General features: G+C 40.0%; 1 protein-coding gene across 6 annotated transcripts in view; it reads left to right on the top strand.

Annotated features, from left to right (window-relative positions):
• USP54 (ubiquitin specific peptidase 54) overlaps positions 1-24,991 on the top strand; it is a 104,183-nt gene that overhangs the window by 30,180 nt on the left and 49,012 nt on the right. For 5 of the 6 annotated variants that reach the window (XM_063337487.1, XM_063337489.1, XM_063337491.1 and 2 more), the window contains exons 2-3: positions 19,987-20,845; positions 23,582-23,674. In XM_063337487.1, coding sequence (XP_063193557.1) covers positions 20,699-20,845; positions 23,582-23,674 — 240 coding nt within the window. In that variant the 5' untranslated portion in view covers positions 19,987-20,698. Of the gene's footprint in view, positions 1-3,934; positions 4,036-19,986; positions 20,846-23,581; positions 23,675-24,991 lie in introns of those variants that run through there. The other variant, XM_063337488.1, reaches the window with a different exon arrangement.

The raw sequence follows: 24,991 nt of genomic DNA, 5'->3' as shown, positions 1-24,991 counted from the left end.
TCCGTGTTACTGATTGCCATACAGCCATCTGACTGCAGATGGAGGGACAGCTTTGTTATCTGGATAAGAGAATCTAACTTCAGGACACTGTCAAGAGGCATTGCTCACCAGGCCTGCTTTTCTGAATCCTGAGTGAGCGCGCTGATGAAAAAACCATATCGTTTTTATTTCCATTGGTAGAGTTGTTCTCTGCTGACTTACCACCCTATACTAGCTCGTTTTGCAGGCTGCCCAGTGTTAGCTTAAGGGGAGCAGAAGGGGCGTGTGATTCGGAATGGATCCACCCTGGTAGCAGCTGTCAGGTTGGCATAGCTGTATCATAAAACACACTGTAATTACCTGTGCAAAGAATTAGTGCGTCTACATGGTATTTTAGCTTTGGTGGCAAAGCTCATAGAAGAAAATCCCATAACCCATGTAGTTTGCTGGTCTGTGTTGTGCCAGTTAAAACTGCTTAGTACAGGACTGCTCTGTATTCTGAATAACTGAAATTATAAAAATAGCCCCCTTCATACTTTTATTTTCTGGTTATTTTTAACACAGATTGTTTTCATGATGCAGTTTGTAACGTGGCCCTACACAGGCTGCCATCTACAGAAGAGAGCATCAGATGAGAGCAGGAACGAGTGACCTGTGAAAGGTGGGCAGGAACTTCTGCAGCCAGCTGCTTTGTTGAAGCCAGTTAAGACCATGTAGCACTTATTCCTGACAAACTTCTCCATGTAGACAATATGGTATTTAAACTGTACTAAATGTGCTGACATTTACAGCTCTATGAGTAGGAGTGCTGTGGTGGAAAATTATTCGAAGGTGAAGGGAAAGGCTAGCATAGCCTTTGCTGGATAGGAAGCTACATGATCTGCAACAGCAAAAGGAAGCTGAAATCATATGACTCTGCAGGCATTGGGAAAAGAACTGTTTTCAGTATTGAAAGAATGGTTATTACAGCTCTCTGTCATCTCTACTTTGTTTCTTCAGATTTTTTTTTAACTTATGCTTTTGTCATTTTCTTAGACAATCTCTCTTTATCTTGCCAACCGTGAACGTATGCTGTAGGCATACATGCTTCTAATAGATAGGGTTGTCTGGAAATGCATTTGCTTCTCAGATTGCTGATCTCTGAACCAAAGCTCAAAAGCAAGGAAGGGAGAGAGAGAGATATTCCAGTCTTGTTTCTATTGCTTTATCTTGCCTGGTTTTCCTGCCTCATTTCAGTCTGAGGCAGCTCTGTGGATGGCTGTATGTATATAATTGCTAGCATTGCTATCAGGTCCTAGTAGCCCTAGGGGCTGCAGTACTTGACCAGAGCTGTTTGAGGCTTGCTGTGCTGTCCTAATTTAGGTGAAATGTTAGAAGAGTGGAAATACTAATTTTTTTTTCCTTCTTTCTTCCTGTTCTTTGCAGAAATGTGGTAATTGCTCTGAATTCTTTCTCAGTTTGGTGGTGGCGAGTCAGGTGCTTAGGTGGTGTGTTTGGCAAAGCTCGCTTTTGTAAGTGCACCCATGCTGTTGTGCTTTGTCTGGGAACGTGTCCCCTTGCCTCTGTTCGGGCATGGAGCCCCGCTTGCTGTCCCAACAGTTTGACCATCAGCAGTGGGGAGCGAAATCTGATTTTCTGTCTGATGCAGAGGGATTTGTTTTAGTAGTAAAACACTTACCTGTTCTTTGCTGCTGTATGGTTTTAAAAAGTTTTAATTTTAGATGTGGTGGAAGCAGAACTGATCTTGCTTTACAGAGGGCTTCTAGAAATAATTTTCATGCGATCTTCATGTACTGAAGTATTGAAGAACTGGATATTGTTTACACAGGTAGCTGTTAGTCTCCACTACCTGCGTGTTGAGAGACTGTGTAAAATAGTGTCAAAAGAGGTATTTGAAAACATCCACAACTTGATTCATACTTCTCAAGTATGTGTGGTCACCTGAAGTATGTTAGAAAAAAGCTGAGAAAGAGTTCTGAAATGATGGAACTGAGGTTGAAGCAAATAGGAATTTGTAAACATCGTCACTACAAAACTTGGCATTACTGATTTAGGTGCTCCTGCCATTTTGGGAGTACTGGTCCACACCACGTCAGCAAGGAAATCAGTGGAGTTACAGAAGTGTGTATGTGGCCTTTGTGTCTGAGGAGAAAAGGGGAATGTTTAGTCCTTTGGAATGAGGAGGAGGAAGGGAGCGTAGAGACCAGTGTTTTCTCTGCAAGAGTGCTTGCCAACCTCAGGTCATTGAGCCCTGGACATAATGCTGCTTGAACAAATGGACTTGGTAAGACTTGTATGGATATTTGAAAGGAAACCTGCAGATCCAAGTAATGGTGCAAGACATCTGGAAGACTGGGTCACTCTTTGTCTATGATAAAAATAAGGATTGGCACATTGCTTTTGCTTGGAAAAGGTCTGTAATGGTGTTGCAAACCGTGCTTTTAAGTGGTTTGGCTTCCTTGAAACAAGCTGTTTGAGGAAAGTGCTACAGAGTTAACATGCTGCTTTAACCACACACAGCTGTGGAGCAGGTTTTGAGCCCAGCATGCTTACTGAACAATGTACTGGTTTTTGTTCACTGTTATGCCATTATTAGTACACGTTACAAAATTATTTTATTTGAAATTTGGACACATAGATCTAAATCTTAAAAAGAAAAAAAATGTATGTAGAAGCATCACGAGGCAAAACACTGCTTAGAATATTGTGCCTTTACTATATTTTTTCCTTTCTTGTTCTAACTCCTTTTTTTTGTCTCCTCAAAACTCTATGATTATGGAAACAAGTAGTTAAAACTTGGCTCAGTCCATTCTATCCTGCAAGACTGGATTGTTTTTTAAGGCAAACCAATTTAATTGTATTCTTACTGCTTCCCTTTTGTATTGTTTGTTTCTATTAGGTAAATGGTCCCGGTGGGGATAGTATCTTCAATAACTTGTATGGTCCAAAGTGTTATTATATTTCAATCTGATTCTGTTTGTTAGTAGTACCTTGTGCTAGGACGGAAAGACAATGGTGTGCGTTGTTTTTTGTAACATAACCAAAGTTTTCTTTAAAGTTATTTTGGTCTTGGATATACAGTAAGACTCCCTGTCTGTGCTATGAATGTGACCATATTAGAAGAACAAATTGATGCTGAATGTGGATGGCACCAGTGTCCTGGAGCTGTACTGTAAGAGAGTCTGGGAGTAATAATGTAGTAATGCTGCTTCTGAGCTTAAATAACTGAGCTTGTGGGAAGTTTTGGGGGTAGGAAGCTGTTTTTCTGAACAAGCTTCTTTTTTCCTTGATCAGTATCACTGGCTTTGAACCGCAGGGGATGGTTCCAGGAATTGTCCTGCAATAATTGTTCTTTGAAAAACTGCTTTTAAATTTGCATTGCAACCGCAGGGCTCTAAACCGAGGGATCAAAACTGAAGCCATCTTTTGTGTCCTTTGCATTTTTTCTGTTAAATGGCTACATGTCATTCCCGGTTATCAACCCCTCCTGTGAGAAAGCATCCTTGGTGTTTAACTAAACGGTTTGCAGGGACCTCAGCAGTTCACTTGTCGTGCTGAGGGGAGCCCTGCCTTGCACAGACAGGCGGCTGCTGTAAAATGAAGTCATCCCTTACAGCCCTCTCTCTCCCTCCTCTGCCCCCAGTCTGGTCTCTTTTATAAAAAGGGTTTGGAAAACCTTCCTCCCTCTGGCCTGGCCCTGTTTCCAAAGGGAATTGTCAGTAATCGGGGCCAGGGCTCTGGCCTTATCTCTGTTGTCAGAGCTGCCTGCCTGGTAGGTGGCAGCGGGGGCAACGCTTTTCAAATGAGACTTTCCTGTGCTGAGAGAGGCCCTTGTTTTTTGTTTTAACAGCTTCCTATTGTTTGAAACAGCAGGTTGTCCCCTCCCATGCTATTCTAGCTCTTTCCTCCTCCCTTAAATAATTTTTCCATGCAAGTATTACTCAGAGCAGTTACTCTAGCAGCGAGTCCTCTGAGAGTTTTCCCAGCCCGCTCTGATCTCCATCTTTTGCTGCAATACCAGTGTGGAGTTCATGCAATACAAAGTGGCTTCTGAAGGTAGGTCTTTCTGACTTTTAAATCTGTTGTTTTAATTCAGCGTCACCACTGCTGTGACATGACTGTTTTTTTGATTGAATCCCAAGTTGTCACAGGAATCCTCTCCTATATAAAGTTCTGAAAGGTAGAAAATGCTGCTTTTCAGTTGTCTTTGTTTCCAAGATGCAAAGAAAGAGTATCACTTCTGTTTATTAGTAGTTTGCTTTTCAATATTCTAGTCCTGCTGTCTGCTGTTGTTTTGTATATATATAGATCTTATTTATGTTCTGCTACCTGTGTGAAAGGTGCTTTCTAAGTTGAAAGCTGCCTCTGGTCCATGGTGTCATAGCTGCTTCTGACTAATAGTATCCATGATAAATCTGAAGATTAAGCCAGTCAGAATCTCTTCTCACATTAGGGCTTGTCACAGCTGGAAGGGATGTTGGCAGTTCATTTCCCATTCTTGTTACTTTATGATATAACTATTACCTAGTCAGAAGCTTGCAGGACTGCTTTTTTGACAATTTAGATGCAGTTTTGCTTCCCTCTACTTGTTGAATTCTTTGTTAGAAAGTTGATAATGAAATGAGGTATAAAACACATGTAGAGCTCTTTTATTATCTTAATGTGTTGATTTGTGAAAGTCAACTTGCTTTGGCTGGTTTCCTGATCCCCTGCCTTCTGTAAAATGTCTTGTTTCCAAAATAAATGGTAATTATTCTGTGAATTTTGGAAGTCTACCACTACTGTTCCATACTTCTCACTGCTTCAGCTTAACGTGAAGTACATCTTTGTTTAAATTTGTAGATTTGAAAAAAACCACAAACTATTTTCATACATATGGTGATACTAAGCAGAGGTTTTAATTCCACAAAATGATAAATCTGGTTCTAGAGTTTGTCACCAGAGGGGGGGAAGAATAATCTGTGTATCATTTCCACTGCTCATCATTCAGTATAATAAATGCCTTCTGCCTGTTCAAATGCATTCCAAATTTTTTTTTTAAGGAATAACTTCTTTGTAATCCCAGTATGTTTTTGGCTCCCTGAGAATATTGATCATAGTCTGCTGAGGCAGGGCTCAGCTGATCTGCACCTGGAAGAAGTCCTGCTCTCCTTGCCCTGGCTATAATTTCTCGATGAGCTGTTGCAGCTTGCTAAACCAGTAGGAAATAAAGCAAGCCCCTCTGCTCTTTCCATACACCCCAAAGTCCTAATTTTGTGAGCTGAATTTGCTCCTGTGAGCCAAAGAGCAGAGGTGTTAACTGCTTGCTGCAGAGCACTGGGGAGGAGAGGGGAGTGCCCTCCTTCCGACTTTGGTGGCCGTGAGATTTTGGGTTCATTTGTCCATATAAAATGGTCACACTCAGACATCCTGTTTCGGGTGATGGGTCCTTCTTCCAGTACGCTGTACTTGGTGGGAATTAGAGAAACCTTAAACTTTTTTCTTTTTTTTTTTTTCTTATAAACTGGCAGTTCAAGAAACCTCTTGCTGTTCTATGACAAACAGAGAAGCGTTGTGGTGGGCATACAGGGGTTTATGTTCCTTTGTAACGTAGTTACACCTATAGGTTACAGTCAGTAATTTCAGAGTTTTAGGCGTCTTAAAAACCCAAACAGGCTGATTCCAGGTTAGAGTGTTCCCCATCCAAGGCCAAAGAGACATGACAAACAGCCAGAGGAGCGAAGGAAGCAGACTGTGGTGGCTGTCACGATGAACAATGGTTTTGGCACACCTGCTGCCTTGCTGCTGAGCTTCTCCGTACTTGGCAGGAAAGAAGTGATTTGGAGGATAACCAGATAGTTTTGTAGATGTTTTTGGTATGTTTCCATCTTCTCTGAGGGAGAGAAAACAGAAGCACTTGCTTTATAATGTAACTAATGGCTGGTGAAGGCTGGCACCATCAACTTTTGGGGCATGATTTAATAATGCACTTAAAAATGGGAAAGTCAATATTATGCTAGACCCAAGGGCCCTTAGAAGTGAATGCAGGGAGACTGACGTACCACAGGAAGGCAGAATAGTGGGATATAATCAAAGCATTGTGTTAGAGAAAATTATGCTTATACTACCCTTCTGAATAGATATAAACATATTCGTATACTTTTATTCAAGAAAAAAGAGTTTTTCTAGTAATCAAGAAGCAAAATGAGGAGAGCTGGAACAAACCGTTTGTAGGAAGGTTTTGCAGTACAACACAGTTTTCGATTCTACCAAGAGACAAGTGATGTTAATCAGTTGCTGTTTCTCCTGGGAGTTGCCATGGATCTAAGCTGCAAGACTATTGCTATTCCCAAAGAACAGTGTGTCACAGCCACGTAATTTCATGCATTTTACAGTTGCGTCTTTTCAGGTTCTGATGTTTTGGATCATCATAATAATCTTTTTAACTGATGTGTTAATATTTACGTATTTCCACTGGTTTTCTCTAAGTTTCTAAGGTACTTGATTTGGAAAGAGGATGTGTGTTACTCTTGCTATCCTAATTGGTGAGTACCTGGGTCACCAGAGAACGTTGGAATTGGAGAACTTGAGGTGACTGGGAAAAAATGAAAATGCTATAAAGCCAGAAAAATTTCCTTGTAGTCTAGCAAAGAAAACACCTCTAATACTGTACATTTTGGCTCAAGCTCAGAGCAGTTTAGCCTCAAATAGAGTGACTTTAGTCCCGATTGACCAGAAATGTAAGATTTTTCCGGGTTAGCTACTTAGTTGCACACGTGTGCATGCACGCACACATGTGTATGATTTATTTTATTTTCTTAATCACAGAGGAAGGATGCCTAGACTCTTAATCTGGATAGAATATTCTTATTTTTTCCTGTCTCCCTGACAGGTGTGTTACAAGGAAGTGTTATATGTTGTAATGCTAGTTAAGCAATGGATAATAATAATAGTAACAGTGCGTCTGAATGTTTTCTTCTAGTATTGAAGGAAAATTTTGTAATTGATTTCTCAACAAAGCATTTATTGTGGTGTAACAACGTGACTGAAAATACCATCGTGGTGTGGTAACCCTTCTTGATAAGGATACGTTTTACATTTTACATTTTCCCAGATGTCAGGTGATTGTTCCTTGAAGGCTGGCTATTCTGAGGGAGAGGACTTTTAAAGAGGACAATGTTTGCTTTTTCTGCTTTTATTGCATTGCTGATGTTCTGGATCTCTATCTGTTTCTGTACCATATTGTTAATCTTCCTCAGACCCTCTCAGTCAAAGGTAAAAGTCCCTTCAGCAGCCTTTTGTGTCACTGCCGTATTGTCTGGGGAATTCTGGGGAAAACAAGTTATATTGTACAGAGTTACAATGCTCGGAGGCGCACGCCTGGAGCAGTGACCAACCCCAGGAGGTGCTGGTGTGGGGGCGGCTGTGTAATCTGAACTGGGGGCTGTGGGAAGAAGCAAGCCTTGGGAAAACACTGTGGGTTGCCATGGCAGGATATGGAGTCCTCCACAGATCCGAGAGGCAGATGCGTCTAACCCTTCTGTGGTAAGCTTCCAAAAGACTGAAAGAATTTTAACATCAAAAAAGGCAAATTTTATTTAAATAAGTACTACAGATTTTGGTTTTGGTGTTGTGCTTTTTTTTAAGAGAAAGTTCCAAAGAACTAAGGAAGAGAAAATAAGGTTGTGTGCAACTTTCCTGTTGCCCTCTATGTCTCTGCTTCCCAGCCTGTCAGTCACTGAGTGGCCCCAAAATGTCTATCAGAAGTTTTGTGCCATGTCTAAGGCCAGCCATACCCTGCAGTCCCTGGAGCCCTTTCCTTTGGACACCCATGGTACCTCTCCAAGGGAAACAGGGCAGGATGGGGCTACAGAGGTGCTACGTGGCACAACCTCACTCTTACAGGTTCACACACATAATTAGAAGCCAGAAATCAAGCACTTACGTAAACGATATCATCCTGAGACCCAGTTTCATCCCCTTTCCCTGTTGTGTGCAATGGAGTGGAAGAACCCCTAGAGCCACTGTCGTCTCTTGCTGGAGACCGTTTCCCCAAAGCTTCTCTGTGCTCCAGCCCCGTTCCCTGAGGAACTCTGCTTGAAGGGATGAGACACATCAATTTAGGCTGGTTAGTTCTGTCTATGGTGGGGAGGAAAAAAAGATGAACCGAGTACGTAGAGTATAACATACCAGTTTAGGATGCTGTGCTTTCTAAATTTCTTGTGTTCCAGTCTGGAGTAAACCTGAAGGTGTGTAGTCCTTTGTGTTTACCCTTGCAGCACTCCTGGGAATCACCTTTGTGAGGGAATGTGGTTACTGCCAAACGCATGTTGTCTTTAGTTTCACAAGTGGTTTCGGCCATCAGTGCAGGATCAGATTTGGGAGAGTAACAGAAGTAGCTGCTTGCTTTTCAGCAGCATTGAAACTGTTGAACCTGTGCTAAAAGAAATTAAACTAAATCTCTGAAGTAAGCATCCTTTTATTTACAGTCCGGGCTGAAATCCTATTGTTTGAAGTTGAGCAAGGCTGTTGTTTTCTCTAGCTGCTCTTCCAGTGTTAAACTCAGTGGCTTTAACATTTGTTGTTGGCTGGATTCTTTGCAGTGCTGTCAGGCCAGGCCTTGTTTTTGCATATGGGGGCATGTGTACATACTCTCAAACTTGCTCTTTTTCATTCTGTTTTAAAATAATAACAGCAGCAACAAAAAGTTTTATTAAGGGTGTTTTCCTTTCCACATGTACCAGTTGGTTAAATGTATTATAACTTCCCTGGGCACCCACAGAATTCTGTTTTAATTTTGTATTTAATAGGTGTCTTCCAGTTGCAAAGAGAGGAATTGTGAACTTACCTCTTCATGGTCTTTTTCTGCCAGTGAGCAACCCACAAATAACATGGAAAGGATCCTTTCATGGTATATACCTCCTCTGGAGCACTTGCGGTGGTTTTTGTAGGGAGCTTCTGGTGCCACTCAGTAGTGTCATTTCATCGCCAGGCAGAGAAAAAATAAATCAAAGCTGTTGACATCATTCGTCTCTTTCTTACCCCAACACCCAACTGGTCTGTTCAGCTTGTATTATACTGCATTTGCACAGCTTCTGCTTCTGTGACCCATTAGGACAGAGCCTGCTTGTACTTAACAACAGTCTCTTTCATGCTTTGTGGATCTCTCCAGGCCACGGCAGGACACAAAATAATCCCTTTTGCATTTGGTAGTTTCACAGTACTTTTCTGGTGAAGATGAAATAACCTTTCTGAATGAAAACAATAACATCATCTCCATAAGCCTGGTTTTGATACAAGGTAATTGTATCATTGTTTCTGCATTTCACACAATGAACAGCAGCTTTTTTTCCCATCAGATCCTGAGATTTTAAGATATTAAAGTCTATAAGGAAAGAGTTGTATAAGTTTTTAAAATCAGTATGGAAGTAGTTCCTTATGGTGGCATCTGGTAAGACTTACATAAATAGTCTATTTGAATCATAACTTAGAAATTTGAATTCAGACTTGAAATTCAAAGAGGCCAGAGTTTTGTGAAAGTTCATATGCAAATCTTATGGCTTCACCTTACTTTTAGTTCTAACATAAAATGAACGATCTGTATTTCAGAAAACTTGTTTATAGGATGCAATCTGCTTTGCACATGTGAAACTTCCATCTGTGTATACTATGTGTAATGTTTAAATTTCTGAAATTTATTTCTGACAAGTATACTGTATATGAAAATCAAAGAAAGTACCTTTTTCCTATTTTAGCCATCTACTCCAAATTTCACAGTGAAATAGGTTGAACTAGATTTGAAGATTTCTTTTTCTTTACAACTGCTTGATTAAAAATATATTAGGGATTTTTTTTGTTCTCCAAAATGTTTATTCTAGTACATCTTTCAGAATGTCTTATACCAGAAGAATTTAAGCAGAGTAAATTGTCTGTTTGTAAGGGGCTTCTCAATGAAAGTAAAATTTCAAGTAACGGTGGTAGCTGCACATCCTGTCATACAAGGGCTCCTTGTCTGTGTTTGCAGGAATCATTACGTGACCTTGCCTGTATCTGATGTTTAGCTGTGAGTTCAGGACTGTTGTGCATTCAGTTGTCATTTTCCTCTTTAAAACACACAGGGCCGTGCAGAACGGCCACTTTATGAGATCATACGATGGGTTGGGGCTGCAGCTGAGGAGAGGCAGAATATGTCTGTGGCTGTCAGCTCAGCCAGCAATGGCCCAGTCGGTCAGGTCTGGTGCTGGGGTGCAGAAGCCACAGGGAAGCCACGGCAGCACATTGCCAACGCTTTATTTGCTACTGGGAGACAAGAGGAGCACCATGTGCTAGTTTGGGATGTATAATTTTGAGGTTTGGTCGTGTCTGTTTACTTCCTATTTAAAAAAGGAGACCACCACCCCACCCCCACTCCCCCCCCCGAAACCCCTCATCAGCTTGCACAGTCTTCTCCTCTGTAATTTCCCTAAATGCATTGATCAGATGTTTTCTTCTGCTGGTCTAGTTGTACAGAAAACAAGAAATGAGTCTTGTGAGTTTTACTGCCCCTGCTCATCTGTTCCATGTTGTTGTTGAGGTGTATGGTATCGTGGTATGGTTTTCCTAACCTGTTTGGTTTACTCTTCCCAAATGCTATTAACTGCTGTTGGATAGGGATGTTTTGATTCAGTAAACTTTTTGTTGTGGTATGTGCAGGTGTTTTTCCTACTCAGGTTCTGAAGTCTTCAGTGGGTTTTGTGGCAAAAGGCTTCTGTTTACAAAGCCAAATGAAGCAAAAATGAGTTTCCCTGTTCTTGTTAGTTGTGCTTATTCCTCTAAAACTAAATAGTAATGATCTTAAACCCAAGTTGAGATTATTAAGTGCTTGTGCATGTGTGTGCATACTCGTGATTCTGCTGAAGTGTTATTTATAGCTGTACAGCACAGATGACTGCTGAAAAAAAAAAGACGAATAATCAGCATGTCGTGGATGCTGGGTGCATGGTTTTATATTTTTATATAGAAGTATTAATCTATATAATATTCTGGGGTGCAGCAGCACTCCTGCTTGTCAGTTTTAGCAAGGCAGGAAAAAATTATGTAAGCATTTAATACTGGGACCCAGCATAGGCACCTTAAACTGCTGCTCGCTTGTTCTTTACTCTCTCTGCCTATGCTTTGTTTGCACGAGTTTCCCTATATTGCTTTAGTTTTGCACCTTGGTAAATTATTAGTCTGGCAAGAACGTGTATGTTATAAGCCATCTTGATACATGATAATGGTAGTATAGATAAATCACAAAATACAGGGAATTAATAGTTTGAGAATAAGCTATAACTGTTATTTCAATACCAAGTAATATCCTGAGCTAAGAATAAAGAGGAAGGGAGTAAATGCTTTTATGGTACTATCAAATATATTGTCTGGCCCCAGCTGTTGATCATGAGGAAGGTGGGAATTGTGTCTGCCTACCCCCTGTGGAGGTTTTCATGAGCCAGTGGTATCAGAAAGTCTGTTATGTGCCTGTGTTGAGGAAACTGGTTTCTGCCCTGAATGTTGTCTTTTCCCTTGAGCACTACCTGGAGAGAATAGTGCATTGCAGGATTTGACTCTTGAGATTCTTAACACATCGCTGGAAAGACCTATTTTTCCACCCAAAGGCTGTCCATCTGTGTGGTCCAAGTCTATTGCTACTCTCAGTGTGTTGCTGCTTCTTAGTCTGTGTTGTCTTTCCTTTGAATTGAAATACTAATGGTGCTGGAGTTCTTCTATTTGCTTGTTTTATTGCAAAATCCTTTTCTTGCTTACCTGCGGCTTTTATTCTATGTGAATACGTGTGTATTAAAACATTCAGTTGTTTCAAACATTACTGAAATCAAGGTATAATGAAATAGAGTTTAATGAAACAGAGGGGTTTGTGGTGCTGTAATGTGAGCAGCATATGATTTGCGAGTTGATTGCTGCTGACTTCTGTTCTAAGGAAGAAAAGGGGTGTGAAGATTGACAGGAGAACTCATAGTTATAACAAGTAGCTGTTATAGAAAAGGAAGAATTTTTCTGTTCAGCAGTCAAAGTCTGCAAGGTCAGGAAAAGAATGGCAGCAGGATTTCAGGGATTTTGAAAGTTGTCAGTCATTAAGCCTTATGTTGCTGAAAAATACTGACTGCTGCTGAAAGCTTCTAAGAACTCTTCAGTCATTGTTGGGCTGGAATTTTTAAGACAAAATAGAAAACTTTTGTTTTTCTTGGGTCAGTGGAATTATTGGAAGAGAGATGAGATTATTTTCTTGCGAGTAAGATGGCACAGGAAGAAGAAGGGCCTTGAAATCTTGTTGCAGTAGCTGATGGCTGTAAAATAGAGACTTTTGTAATGAAAATGTTTGTTTATATCTGGAGATTGAATCAAGTACTGAATTCGTCTTGAAGCTCTCCTTTGGAGAGCTAAAGTGAAGATTTGGAAAGGGGAAAAACTGGCAGCAGGAGGCTGGCTGAGCGTTTGCTAGAATTGAACCAGAACCTTCCATTTCACCATATGGTTGACAGCTGCCCTGTTCCTATTTGTTGTGATTTTCTGTGTTACACAGGACTGATTGGTGGTGTTTAACTGCTTCTGAGCACTTGCATAACATTTGAAGCTGCCATGTTTTCCCCGTTTATCCGAACTCCACAAGTCCTCTGTGGAGTGGGATGAAAAGCTGGATTCACCCCACCTTTCCTCCTTGTGAAATGTCCAGCACCAAGCCTAGGGGTAGGGAGGGTGTTTTTTAAATACAGGCTTGGGAGAATAAACCTAGATTTCACGTAGAAAGTAATGCAAAACTTCAGGGTAAGTGCTTCGGAAATCCAGGTATGTTAAGATGCAGGCTTTTATTATCTATACAGCAGTTTTAAAGAGCTGGGCAACTGTGAAGGGGAGATCTGAAGGGAGTGCAGATTGTTTTGAAATGGTTTGAATTTCTTCAGGATGGGCAGACTTTCTTAATTTTACATATATTCCTTCCCTCTTCAACTCTCAGAGAAAAGTTACTGAGATAACAGATCCTTTGGGCTGTGTTGCAGAAAAGGGGGCAGCTGTTTCCGAAGGATTTTGGAAGTAGGACACAAAGCTGTGGGCTCATCTGCCTCCGTTCCCTGTAACCTCCACAAGCAAATGCATCTGCTGAAAGTACCATGATGCACGACGTCAGTGGTTATTAATACCACATTTTTGATATGAGTAAAAGTTTTATCTGGGGAGTGAAGTGTGTTTTGGCAATAAGCCCCACACAAAGTAAATAACATGGCCTTTGCATCTCTAGTTCTGACCTCATCTCTCTCATTGTTTGTCTTTGAACAGAAGCCCTTTATTACTCCATTATCCCACACTGTGCTCTTATAACTTGCAGTCTCTAAGAAGAGGTGCTTTCCTCCAGAAACTTCTAGATCATCTTGCAGGTTAAGTTGTTTTCAATCAGAAAAGGCCGTAGTGCTGGCTTTAGATATTTGGAGCTGTGTTTGGCTTTTTTATTTATTTTTTGTTGTAATTTGCCTTTGCCTGGTTGTCATGTTGTATTACAGCTCTTTATTGGATGGGGTTTAATAGCTTTTCTGATTATTCAGGAGCCAACTGGCCTCTTATCTGCTTTATGAAAATCTGGACACGGCTACCCTACTCTCTCTTAGTAGCTCTGTGGGATAAGTGACATACTTTTCCACTATTTTGAACAAAAGTCTACATGGTCGTAAGTTTGCACAGAAGACATTTGTTTATCAGCTGATGCCCTTCTTTCAGGAAGGGCTGCAGAAATGACTGCTTTGTAAGCACGGAGAAAGACCTGCAGGCAATCGGGAAGAAGCAAAGAGGTTCCACTTGAGCTTGAATAGGTATAAATTTCCATCCCTCCACCATCACTGAACCTTCTGCAGTTCAAAGCCAATGGCTTTCTGCTGCTTTTTTTCTACTGTGAGAGATGTTCTTTAAATAGATTCGGCTGACTGTCAGGCTTAAAATCAAATGATTCAGATTAGGTAAGTGTTTGCAAGATTTCATTATGCTCTTTTAAGAGACAGTCCACTATAGTTTTATAAAACCCACAAGCATTTTGGATGAAGAAGTTGGAGAGCTGCTTGCTGTAAAGAGTATCTTCATGTGGTATAAAGCTATACTTGACCCCAGCAGCTTGCAGAGTCTCTCCGTGCCCCTTGTTGGTCTGAGCAGTTAGCAGGAACGTAGAGTGGGTTTGGTTTTGTTTTTCATGAGTTATTCGTTGGTTTGAAAAATTGATGTAAGAACATATTCTTTCTTCATAAAAAAACTTGTTCAGTTTTCTCCCTCCAATCACTGTAGAAGCAGCAAGCTGTGTACTAACTCAGAAATGCCAACATTGCCACTTCAAGGAGCTGTATTCCCAAGAGGCAAATTGGCCTATCAGCATCCTGCCTACAGTTTCTTCTAGTGGTTGGTAGGCTGTACCCATACAGTGATAGTGACCGAAATTACTGCAGTTTTAGTCAAGGATGTGTGTTATCCCAGTTTGCTCACTGTTCTGTCTAGTCCTTTCAGTGTTGGTTTCCATTTTCTTGAGGTGGTCTCTCAGACATGGCCTTCGTTCTGTAGGAAGCCTGTAGTGTTTGTCACAGGCTTGCTGTACCCTTACTCTCTAAAGAAGTACATCTGTGGATTTGGGGAAACCCTGGTTTTAATCTTCACTCCGAGATCATTTTGATGGTCTTTACTAGCAACTTTTAGCCTAACATTTAGGTAATTACTTTTGCATCAGGTAAGTGGAAACATTTCCCTGGTGTCTGAAAGACTGTTTATCATAACCTTACGCAAACTCTGAGTATATTTTCTAACATGGTTCTGGAGAGTTAGCCCAGGGTCTACGATACTCACAGCTTTGTCATAACTTTACAACACATCACAGACTAGGAGTTAGTTGTGCAATAGCAGAATGAAAAATAAGGAAGACCAGTATGAGTCTGTTGCGAGCATCAGTGGTGCTGTCAGGTGCTGTCAGTTCCTGGTTCCACCTGGTAGGCACAAGTAGCACAAAGCTGGGTAATTAAATTGTTCCTACAAGAGGAAGACTGACAAATGGGTGTAGGCTTGACAGCAAAAGCATCATAGGCTCTTTTTTCCTCCTCTTTCTCCCAGCAAAGCAATCAAGACTGAGAAAATGCATGCATACCGCAGAAAGCTTTTTTTCCTCTATTGTCCCATTTGCACTATCAAAAAATTGTTGGAGATAGAGATGAATGGAAATAATTGTACCTTTTTGTAGTTAAACTGTATCTTCTAGGTACACAAAGAAATTTGTCCAGTATTTCTCGCTAGCTAAGAATCTCAAAAAGAGGAGATATCCTCAAGAGGAGGAAGTCATCCCCTCTTTGTGTGGCAGCTGACTTCTGTCAGGGATGTTTAACTTTAAGGTCACTGCCCTGTTCACACTTTTCTTCATCCAGCCCAAGTTATTTGGTAATGGGAACTTTTTCTGTCCCTCTATTTTATTTCATCACCTTCAAGATTAAATTTAGACTGACTTGCAAAACTGGCTGTCCTTTGGGATGTCTAAACTGTAAATGAAGGTCTTAATATTGATAGCTCTGTAATTAAATATAATTTAATCCAAGCAGAAATTAGCAAATACTAGCATCATTTTAGCTACGTGGAGAAAGTATGTTCTCAAGCCTCTAGTTGTGAAAATTTTTTCCTTCTCGCTGAGAACAGCCATGGGAGATCAGTCAAGGAGATCGTGCCTGTGCTTCCTCACCGAAAGTGTGATCCTGCTGGGAGCCATTGGGGTGAAAATTTTCACCAAAATCCATTGTCTTGGACAATTCTTTCTTCTTTTTTGTGCTGAAAAATATTTAAATAAGGTATTTCAATGCCATTTCTCATTTGTTTAGGTTTTCAGAGGTGTTGTGGCATGTGAAAGGACAATTTGCCCTCAACACCACTAATCTACTCCGTACTACCAGAAAAGGTGGTAGGATCTTGGGGATAAGGGTCTCTCTTCTAAAAGCCCACGCGTTCGCACATTGAAGCATTTACTTTATTCTGTGTTTTGAAAGTTTCTTCAGAAATAGAAGTAATGAAATGAATTCTGCTCTTATTTAACTGATAAATACTTAATTGGTGGTTTCAGTCATACCTAGTGCTAAATGGAAGCATCTGCTTTCCTAAATGGGTTGTTTTAATTCAGCCACATGCCTCATTGTTCATCAAGCAATAGCCTAAAATATTTGGAGGGACATGAGACTCCAGTAGAGAGGAATGTTACAATTTTATTTTCCCCATAAAATGACCTCACCAGAGAACGAAGGATGCAGCTTGAGATGTTCTGTTTCTATGTGATTGATTTAGCAAGTGAATATGAGAATGAACAGGGTCTTGAACTCTTTTGTGGTACGTGTCTTGTAGAGAGCTGTGCTCTGCTGTCCCGAGGACAGACATCAGGTTTCTTCAGGCCAGAGGCACATGCTGAACCATGGCCAGCTTTGCTCTGGGGTTGCATTGCTGGAGCTGCGATGGGAGTGGTGCCCTGTGCCCCTTTTTTGTCTGCTGAGCCTGTCTCTGCGGCTGGGAGCCTTCCCTCCTTCCCAAAGAAAGCTGTTGCTAAACAGCATGAATTCAAGGGAAGATCTAATTTTTATTATAGAATTCTTTATATATATATTTATGTATATTATTTACTCATTATTATAACATTTATATAACATTATTATAAGGCTGTACAACTTTTCAGGGGTATAGTTGACTTTTTCAGTCACACTGGCTAGATTAATTTAGTACTTTATTGCGATGAATAGTCGTCTTAATATGATAAGCAAAATTCAAGTACCTTAAAAGGTTTTCGGCTTTCTGCCTCAGTTCATTGTGTCTCGAAGATAATGTTTTGAGTAATGAACCAAGAGCATTATTTATGCTTTTCAATCTGGCACTCGTCCTATTTTGGTCATATTTCTGTATTAGTACAATTTCCAGCAATGAGAATCCTGTCTCTTTTCTAGAAGAATAGTTTTCTCCAGTCTGATAATACCTTTACTTCAGACTCAGTTTTCTAGAGTCATGACAAGATGCCACTGGGACATACAATAGCTGCAGCTTTTGAATCTGTCACCTGGAGAGGTTTTGGTGGGTTTTTGGTCATTTTTCCATTGATTCCATACAAAAGTGTGTTTGCTTTTTTGGTGTTTTTTTTTTTTTTTTTTTTTTTTTTTTTTTAAATACAACAGTTAAGTGGAGCTGCAGTTGTTGTCACTTAACATTAAAATGCTACCGTAGACTGGGAAACTCCATTGGCAATTCAGTTGTAGGGGTTTTCCTTGTACTATTAAAAAGCTGTTGGCTTTTATGTGTTCTTAATAGGGGAGCAGGCTTTCTCAAAAACTTCTTTAATCAGAGACAATGTATGAAAATGTTTTCTTCTCACTTAACTATATAATTCTCTGAAGCCCGCGGCATGTATCGTCAAAGTGTTATCACGATTTCATTTTGGAATGTAAATTTTGTTTTTTCTTTAGTTCTGTGGTTAGGATTGCTTACAAGCTTACACAGTGTCTGGGAGAAGTAGCATCCTTGGAGAACACCTACATCTGCTGACAGGCTTGTGCAGCAATAGCCTTCCTCTTCCCTTACAGAACCCTGCTGTTTTCTTAGCAATTGTATGTTGGGTGTCTAAAGTATGGGAGACTTAGCTTTTTTCTACTGATGGTTTGTCAGTGGTAGTAGAAACAAATGAGGATATTTTAATAATGGTGGTTGGGTTTTACAAAAATTTTTTTGCCTGCTTGCTTTTTGTTACCCTTTTTGTAGTAGAGCAGAAGCTAAGTGGATCTGTAAACAATCCATACGAATAGTGTCTTACATATATTTCAGACTAATTGGGATTCCGTCTTGTAGCTATTAGATAATGTTGGTAAGTTTTTAGAGGTTGGCAAAGTGCAAAGCTGTTGTTTGTCTCCAGAGATCTGGTTTTGTCGTAACTAGGTGGTTACCAGCCTAAGTGTTTTCTGCTTGTTCTTAGTTCTGCAAAGACCCTATAGCCAAAGGAGCAAACCCAACTCTCTCCTGTGAGCAATGATAGCGAATGTGCATTAAGAAGTCAGTTCTGCTGAGCCTGCACAAAGGCAGCGCAGGCAGTAAGCTTGCACAGTGACTGCGAGAGTCCTGGCCAGCTTGCAGTAGCTTTGCCGCAATGACAGGTGAACTAGAAAGCCTGTAATCTGGTTCTGGTTCCAGGACAATAAAATCAATAGGAAAAATGTATTCACTTTGTCATAACTGGGACAGCTTGGCTCAAAAAGTACTTAAAGTTCTAGAGCCCATTTTGAGAGCAGAATCTTGTTTGGAGCTTAAAGCCCACTGAATAGGTGCTGCTCACTGCTGTGCGTCTTGTGCATGTTTTGGATTGTATTTTTCCATCTTTTCATAGGTGCTGTGGGAAGGAGAAGGCAGAGTGCTTGGCTCAGGGGTTTTTGTGAGTTAGCAGAGAGCCTGCTGGCCTCAGCTTATTCCACCCAGTGTTCGGCTCCCTCTCTGCGGCACAGGCTCAGCCACTTGCACCTATTGCAAGTCATGGTGGTTTACAGAGATCCTTAAATTGTTGCTTGAAACCGAATGACCTCACACAGTATAGTTGGCTAATGGTTCATTAAGGGATTGAGCAAAGAAAGGAGGATGAGGCCGAAATTGCTTTGAAATGAATCCTGTATACGTTCAGCGCTCAGGAATCTTGCACGACGGGCATGGTAATGGTCTGTGTCTGCAGGCTTGCAAACACAGCTGAAAATTTTGCATGGCACACTGGCAACCAAGAAGAGTATTCACCTGTATACAGATATTTGCCTGCCTTACAGCAATGCTGAGACTTCGTTAATATTTGTAGAATGAGTTTAGTAGAAGTACAAACAAAATATTACTAGAAGGGAAAGGGTTAGGCTGCTGTCACACATTTGCAGATGTTCAGGAAGTTCTTTCTGTGTTTTGATGAAGAATTTATAATTGTGTGGAAGGTGAACAACGTGCCTTCACAGATACCCAGGATATCTTTGGAAGGAATTATTCTCTTAGTTAATTTTTGCTGATGCACAAACATCTCTCTTATGTGTCTATTTCATAGTGACTTCATGCTGCAATTACTACTTCAGAACACGTGGAATAGTCATCTTGCTTCTAACAGCCCTAATACCTACATTCAGTTGTTACTATGTGTATAAAAAAAATGGGATAACCCTAAATGTCATTGGGGATGTCTCTGGAAAATATGCAGTTGTCTGTAAAGTAAATATAGGTGGGCTACACTTGCGAGAACTTTAAAAAACATTTTGCCATGAATCTTGTAGTTCCTGTTTCTAGGAATTTCTTAGATCAAATTCTTTTTCGTGTTTCCTGTGAGATCAGGGCAAAAGTGAACTTGTGATGGGAAGAGCAGTTTCTATTGAATGATTCTTCCGGCTTCTTCAGAAGCATCAATGTCTTTTGGAAGAGATTGTATATCCCGTGTACATAAATTAAAGTAACTTTTTATAGAAATACACATAGTTTCTGATTAAGAAAATTTGGGGATTGTTGTTCTGGAAAGAGCTGTAGCTGCTGAGTCAGGGGAGAGCCTTGTGCCTTTGTCTTTTCAACCTTCCAAATGCAGTGCAAAATCCCAGTTCTAGGGCGGACGAGGTGCTAGCATGTATTCACAGAATCACAAATCCTCTTACTACTGTTTGAATTACTAAGATATCTTAAAGAAATTTAACACTTCAAGATTCTACAGGTTATGTATGAAAACTGCCATGGAGTTCACATGAATGTTGTGTTTTATTTTTTTAATCTAACTTTCTTCTTTAATGCTTCCAACATACTCCAGCCCTCTTGCTCTTACATACTTTTCTTGGAATTCTCTGTTCTTCTACATGTTATTTTATTTTTTGGGTGGAGGAAGGTTTATATTTTTTGCTTTGTCTCAGAAGATTCAGTGTATTGTGGGAGGTGAGGCAACACTGGTCTTGGCAGAACACCACAAGACCAAGAGAGTAATTAAATGACGCAAGCCTTTGATTATTTTTCTCTCTCAAGCTTTCTGGCACGGCCGGGCATTCCGATTGCAAAAGCAGGATCAGGAGAAGAAACTTCTAAAGATCGCATGCAGAATTAGAAGAACTGTATTGGAGACTTCTTACTGCTTTAAAGCTCTTCGTTCTCAAGTCCTGGAATTACTTCTTTTTCCCCTGTGAGGATGATGTGTCTTTCGTCACCCAAGACAGATGTAACTGAAAGGGAGCTGCCAAGGTTTTATTTTGGTTTTGGTTTCTCTGCTCCCTTACTAATTGGATTTTTCCCATCTTCTGCAGGAGGATTATAAAAGGATTAGAGAAGCTGGGGTTTTTGAGGTGTGGGAGGCAGCTGTTGTTTTTCTCCTCTTGATTCTGGGACCTCCTTAATTTGCCATTTGTTCCCTGAAGTCACTGCCTGTTTGGAAGAGGGAGAAGCGGCATAACAGATGAACTTGCATGACCATGGATTCCTTCTCTTTGCAAACTTTGTATGTGGCTGCTTGTAAAAGAGGTTTTTGCATACATAAACATCAAATGAAGAATAGCATCCTGGGCTGGATTTGAAAGAAGCAAACTGCTTGTGTCCTATGAAAAGATAAATTCCATTTAAACTATAATTTAAAGAAGATTGGATGTTGTTCCTGTTTTGAATGTTGGTGAAAGAAAGGAAGGGTCTGATCAAGACAAATACTCTGTCAGCCTAAACCTGCATATTCTACAGCTGAAAAAAGAAGATGTCTTGGAAAAGAAATTACTTTTCTGTGGGTCGGGGGAATGTACAGGGCATGTTTACTCCACGAAATACAACCTCAATAGCACCTAGTAAAGGTCTCAGCAATGAACCAGGACAGAACAGTTGCTTCCTGAATAGTGCACTACAGGTAAGAGCGCATAATAAAAAAATGTTTCTGTTTTTGTCCTCAGTCTATTGCAGTATTTTTTAGGCTTGACTGTGCAACATATATAGCCAGGCTTCACTACTTGATTGTTTGTGGGCCCAAATAGAATAAAGCTATGTTTGGAAATGTAGAGTAGTTGAGCTAAAGAACAACTCTTCTTAATTTTCAGGTTTTCCTGGTGAAATCAACAGCATTCGCGTAGTTGTCGCTTAGTGTACTTGAATCATTTTTTTGTGTAAACCAAAAATATGTCAACCAAATATGAAAATATATGTAGAGAATTTCTTTTAAAATAACAGAATGTGGCATAATTTGCAGTATGTGTGCTCCTTAAAAGTAAATTTAACTTTTTTGTTGAACCAGTCAGGTTCAAGGGTTAATAATACCTATGTAAGATCCTTTTCATGTAGTCCATTTTCTTTCTAACTGTTAATTTGTAGCTTAGTTTAGATGATTGAGTCTCTACCTTTTTGATTTAGAAAAAAAAACCCTTTCCTGTGTCAAAAATTCAGTGGAGTGATATGGCTGCTATACTGGTATTGTCACCATTTAGATGTTTTGAATGTCTGACATTTGAGATTTAGTCCTTCTGGCTGCGGTTTAAAACTCTTTCTCCACCCTTTCCTTCCCTTTGTATGACTTGTCTGTGTAGCACAGACTGTGTCCCTGTTTTTGCTGGGTGGGTTTTTTTTTCCCATAGGCATGATTAAGTTATCTACTAACTTCATGCTTCAGGATAACGCCGTGATGCAAATAACGCAAATAGAAACACCAGTGATCCTCAATAGGCTTAATATGCCGTGAAATACAGGACTTGGGTACAAAAGGAACTTACTATAAGAAAAGTGGGGTTTCCAGTGATGTACTGTATTAATTGCTCCTGTTAAATTGTAAGGTGTAATCACTGGCTGCCTCCTAATATTGAGTTACTGAACCTTGGTCAGAATTAAGTAGAGCCTAACATCAGCTGCATGCCATACAGGAAGGTGAAAGCCTACGACCTGGCCTTTAGTCTTCTACATAAACTGTTTTCTTCTAAAGCTCAAGAGAGGTAGGATACCAAAAAATATTTACAGTCAAAGCTGAATTTAAAAAAACCAAACAACAAGATGGTAATAATTTCATAAAATACATACTTCTGGAGTTTTTTATCTTCATTTTTTAACATTCAGTGTTAGTCTGAGAGACTCTTGAATGTTTGTTGCTCCTTACTATTTAGTATTTCTATAAACATTCAAGATAAACTCCAAAGGCAATTACATTGAAAAATTGGACTCGTTCCTAAACGTATTATTTTTTTTGTCCTGTGAAGTCTGCGGTAGTTCTTCAGGAATGTTGTGTGTAATCAGATGGTTCCAAGGCTTATGTTGCCTCCCAGACCCTTAAGTATAGGGAGAGTTTGGCTATAAACATAGCCATGAAAATTCTGAAGTTTTGGGAAACTTTACAGATTTTACATATTCAGTAAAGGTGATTTTAAATATAATTTTGGGTAATATTTGTGTGCAATGGTTTCGTTAACAAGTTGTTTCAGCTGGGAGCACTCCTTGAAACCAGCACAATGTTTTTCACAGTGCTATATTTTTTTTCTAGCCAGTTGCTCTGAACAGATTAATCAGAAATAAGAAGTGTGGTCCCTCTGTGTATGCTAACAAAGCATTTAGCCACTCAGATGCCAGCCTGGACCTTGCTGCTCTGTCTGGAACCTGGCAGGACGTGATTGAGGTCAGGGCTTCTTTCAGTGTGAGTTTCTGCCTCCTGAAAGGCTGGTGGCTCTGAGGCTTACAAGAAGGTCCAGTTATTATTAGTTGAAAATGAAATAGGCAGAACCAACCACATTTATATATAAAAAGCAGATTGTGAGACACCTTGGAGATTGGTATTGTTGCTATTTTACAGATATGAATTTAGATAGTTGTCCAAGATTGCACAGATTTAGTGGTAAAACTTAAGAATAAAACTTGGTGCTGTTACAGCAAATGTTGTCTCTCACTGTTGCTAACAGAACATGTAAAAGCTTACTTGCTTTTATATGCTGTGACCATACCTGGTAACAGACCTGGTCTTACCACCATACCTGTCCTGAGAGAAAAGTATAACTGCCCACACAAGTTAGGGTTAAAAATCTGCTGGTAATCATGGCATGTAAATACACTTACTAATGATAATATTGGGCATAACAGCTTTTAGTAATTTATTGTTTTGACTTGCAATAACTTCTTAATGTGTATGCTGTTGGTGCTCCATTTTTCCAGCGTTTGGGCTTTCTGCTCAGAACAAGGAGGCTGGCTAGGAGGTGGAAGGATGGGTGAGTTTTGGCCCCAGCAGTCAGTGGGGTGTCATTGGCAGCTCTGGCCAGCCTCCTGGTGCACAATGGCTGGCCGTGGTGGCAGCTTGGGCAAGCAGTCAGGGCAAGTGCTGTTTAAGCTGGCACTATCACACAGGCAAAGAAGAAAGCTTTTTTAATCTAAAAGCACACGGTGAGAAATTCAGAGGGATGTCCTACTGTAAATTAATGTATGTGAATGCTACAGCCGAGGAAGAAAGATGAAAGTGTCACCTTGCAGTTAGATAAGAGGCATCCCATTTTAAAAGTGATATTCACTGACATTAGTGTACTTCTGGGATCATTTAGCATGTGCGACTTTAGTCAGAGTTTTATGCAGCACTTTATTTTACATATTCATAAAATTAGCTGTGCCTGGTTTTGTGTTTCAGGTTCTCTGGCACCTGGATATTTTTCGACGCAGTTTCCGGCAAATCACAACGCACAAATGTATGGGTGATTCTTGCATCTTCTGTGCTCTTAAGGTAAAAGTTGGAAATAAATTAAAACCAATTTTTTAAAAAATGGAACAGAAATATTTCCAATATTTGATTAATATGTGTAATCAAACTTGCATCTGTAAATTTGTAAGAGCAAAGGTAAATCTGGCCCAAGACACTCATAGTACTGCTTTTAAAATATGTACAAGCCAATAAATTGTGAAAATACTATAGCAAAGTTTCAGATGCAAAGACTCTTATCAAGGGAGTGTGGATCATTGTGAGCCTCCATGTTGTTTAAAAGATTAGTTCAGCCAGTAAAACATCAGTTTGTTTTTTCTAATTTATCATTTGGTGTGTAAATATCATACTGTATACAGTTAGAATGATCTTCAGAAGTCAACTTTCCTTCAGAGCTACTTTAAATGTCAGCATGAGCATGGAGAAGGCCATTTAGCTTTAAGCCTTTCTGCTCAAAACGGTTGATTATGTAAGACTAAAAGGTATTTTCTACTGTAGATATTGATGTCTGCATTACATGGCTCAGCTCTTTGCGGCCTCTGTTTTAAAAAAACATCAATTCTGTTTATAGATACAGATACAATAGCTGACTGTCACAGATGCTGCCTGGACAGTAAGATCTAGATGCTAGCTCTGATTCTGAGTATGGTTATGTACTTGAGTAAATTGTGCAATCCTACACATCCATTTGTCTCTACCCATTGATTTTTAGCACTTCTGGTTTTTGTGCCCTCCTTTCTAAGTTTTGCTACTTCAAATCCACGGCTCCCTCTAACCTTGGGGGAGAACTGGTCGTGGTGCAAACACGATGAAAATACCAGCTTTAATTTTCCTGAGCAGTGAATTTTTTTCTGAGATTGGGACTGAGACATTTCCTTTGATCACAAATGGGTTGTAAAATCCAACTAAATATTTAAATTCATTGTGGGAGAATTTATTGTGTCATGAATTCTGTGTGCAGTAATGAAAAGGACAGACAGCATGTCTTACAAATATGGCAAAATAGAGAGTGCAAGGTTTAAATTAAGATCATCTGAAATTCACAGGCAGTACTTGTAGCATAATAGCTGTCTTACTACTTTTAAGTGACTTTACAGGTGCTCTGGTAGAGACAGGCTTTAAATGAGTTATCTAGTGAGTTTTTTGGACTGTTGTTGAGGGGTTTTCTCTTGCAAAAGAACAGCAAAGAGGAGGCTATTAAGGCGTGAAAGAAGATAAGTTATTTCTTTCTGAAGGGCAATTTGTCTCAGGACATACTTGTTCAAATGATGAGACAGGATGATATTTACAACATATCATCAGAAGAGGATATAACAGTGAGTTAGGAGCAAGACAGCACAT

Source organism: Chroicocephalus ridibundus, chromosome 6 (assembly GCF_963924245.1).
Source record: "Chroicocephalus ridibundus chromosome 6, bChrRid1.1, whole genome shotgun sequence".
NCBI lineage: Eukaryota > Metazoa > Chordata > Aves > Charadriiformes > Laridae > Chroicocephalus > Chroicocephalus ridibundus.
Note: the sequence above shows the minus strand (reverse complement) of the source record. Positions and strands in the feature narration are given on the sequence as shown.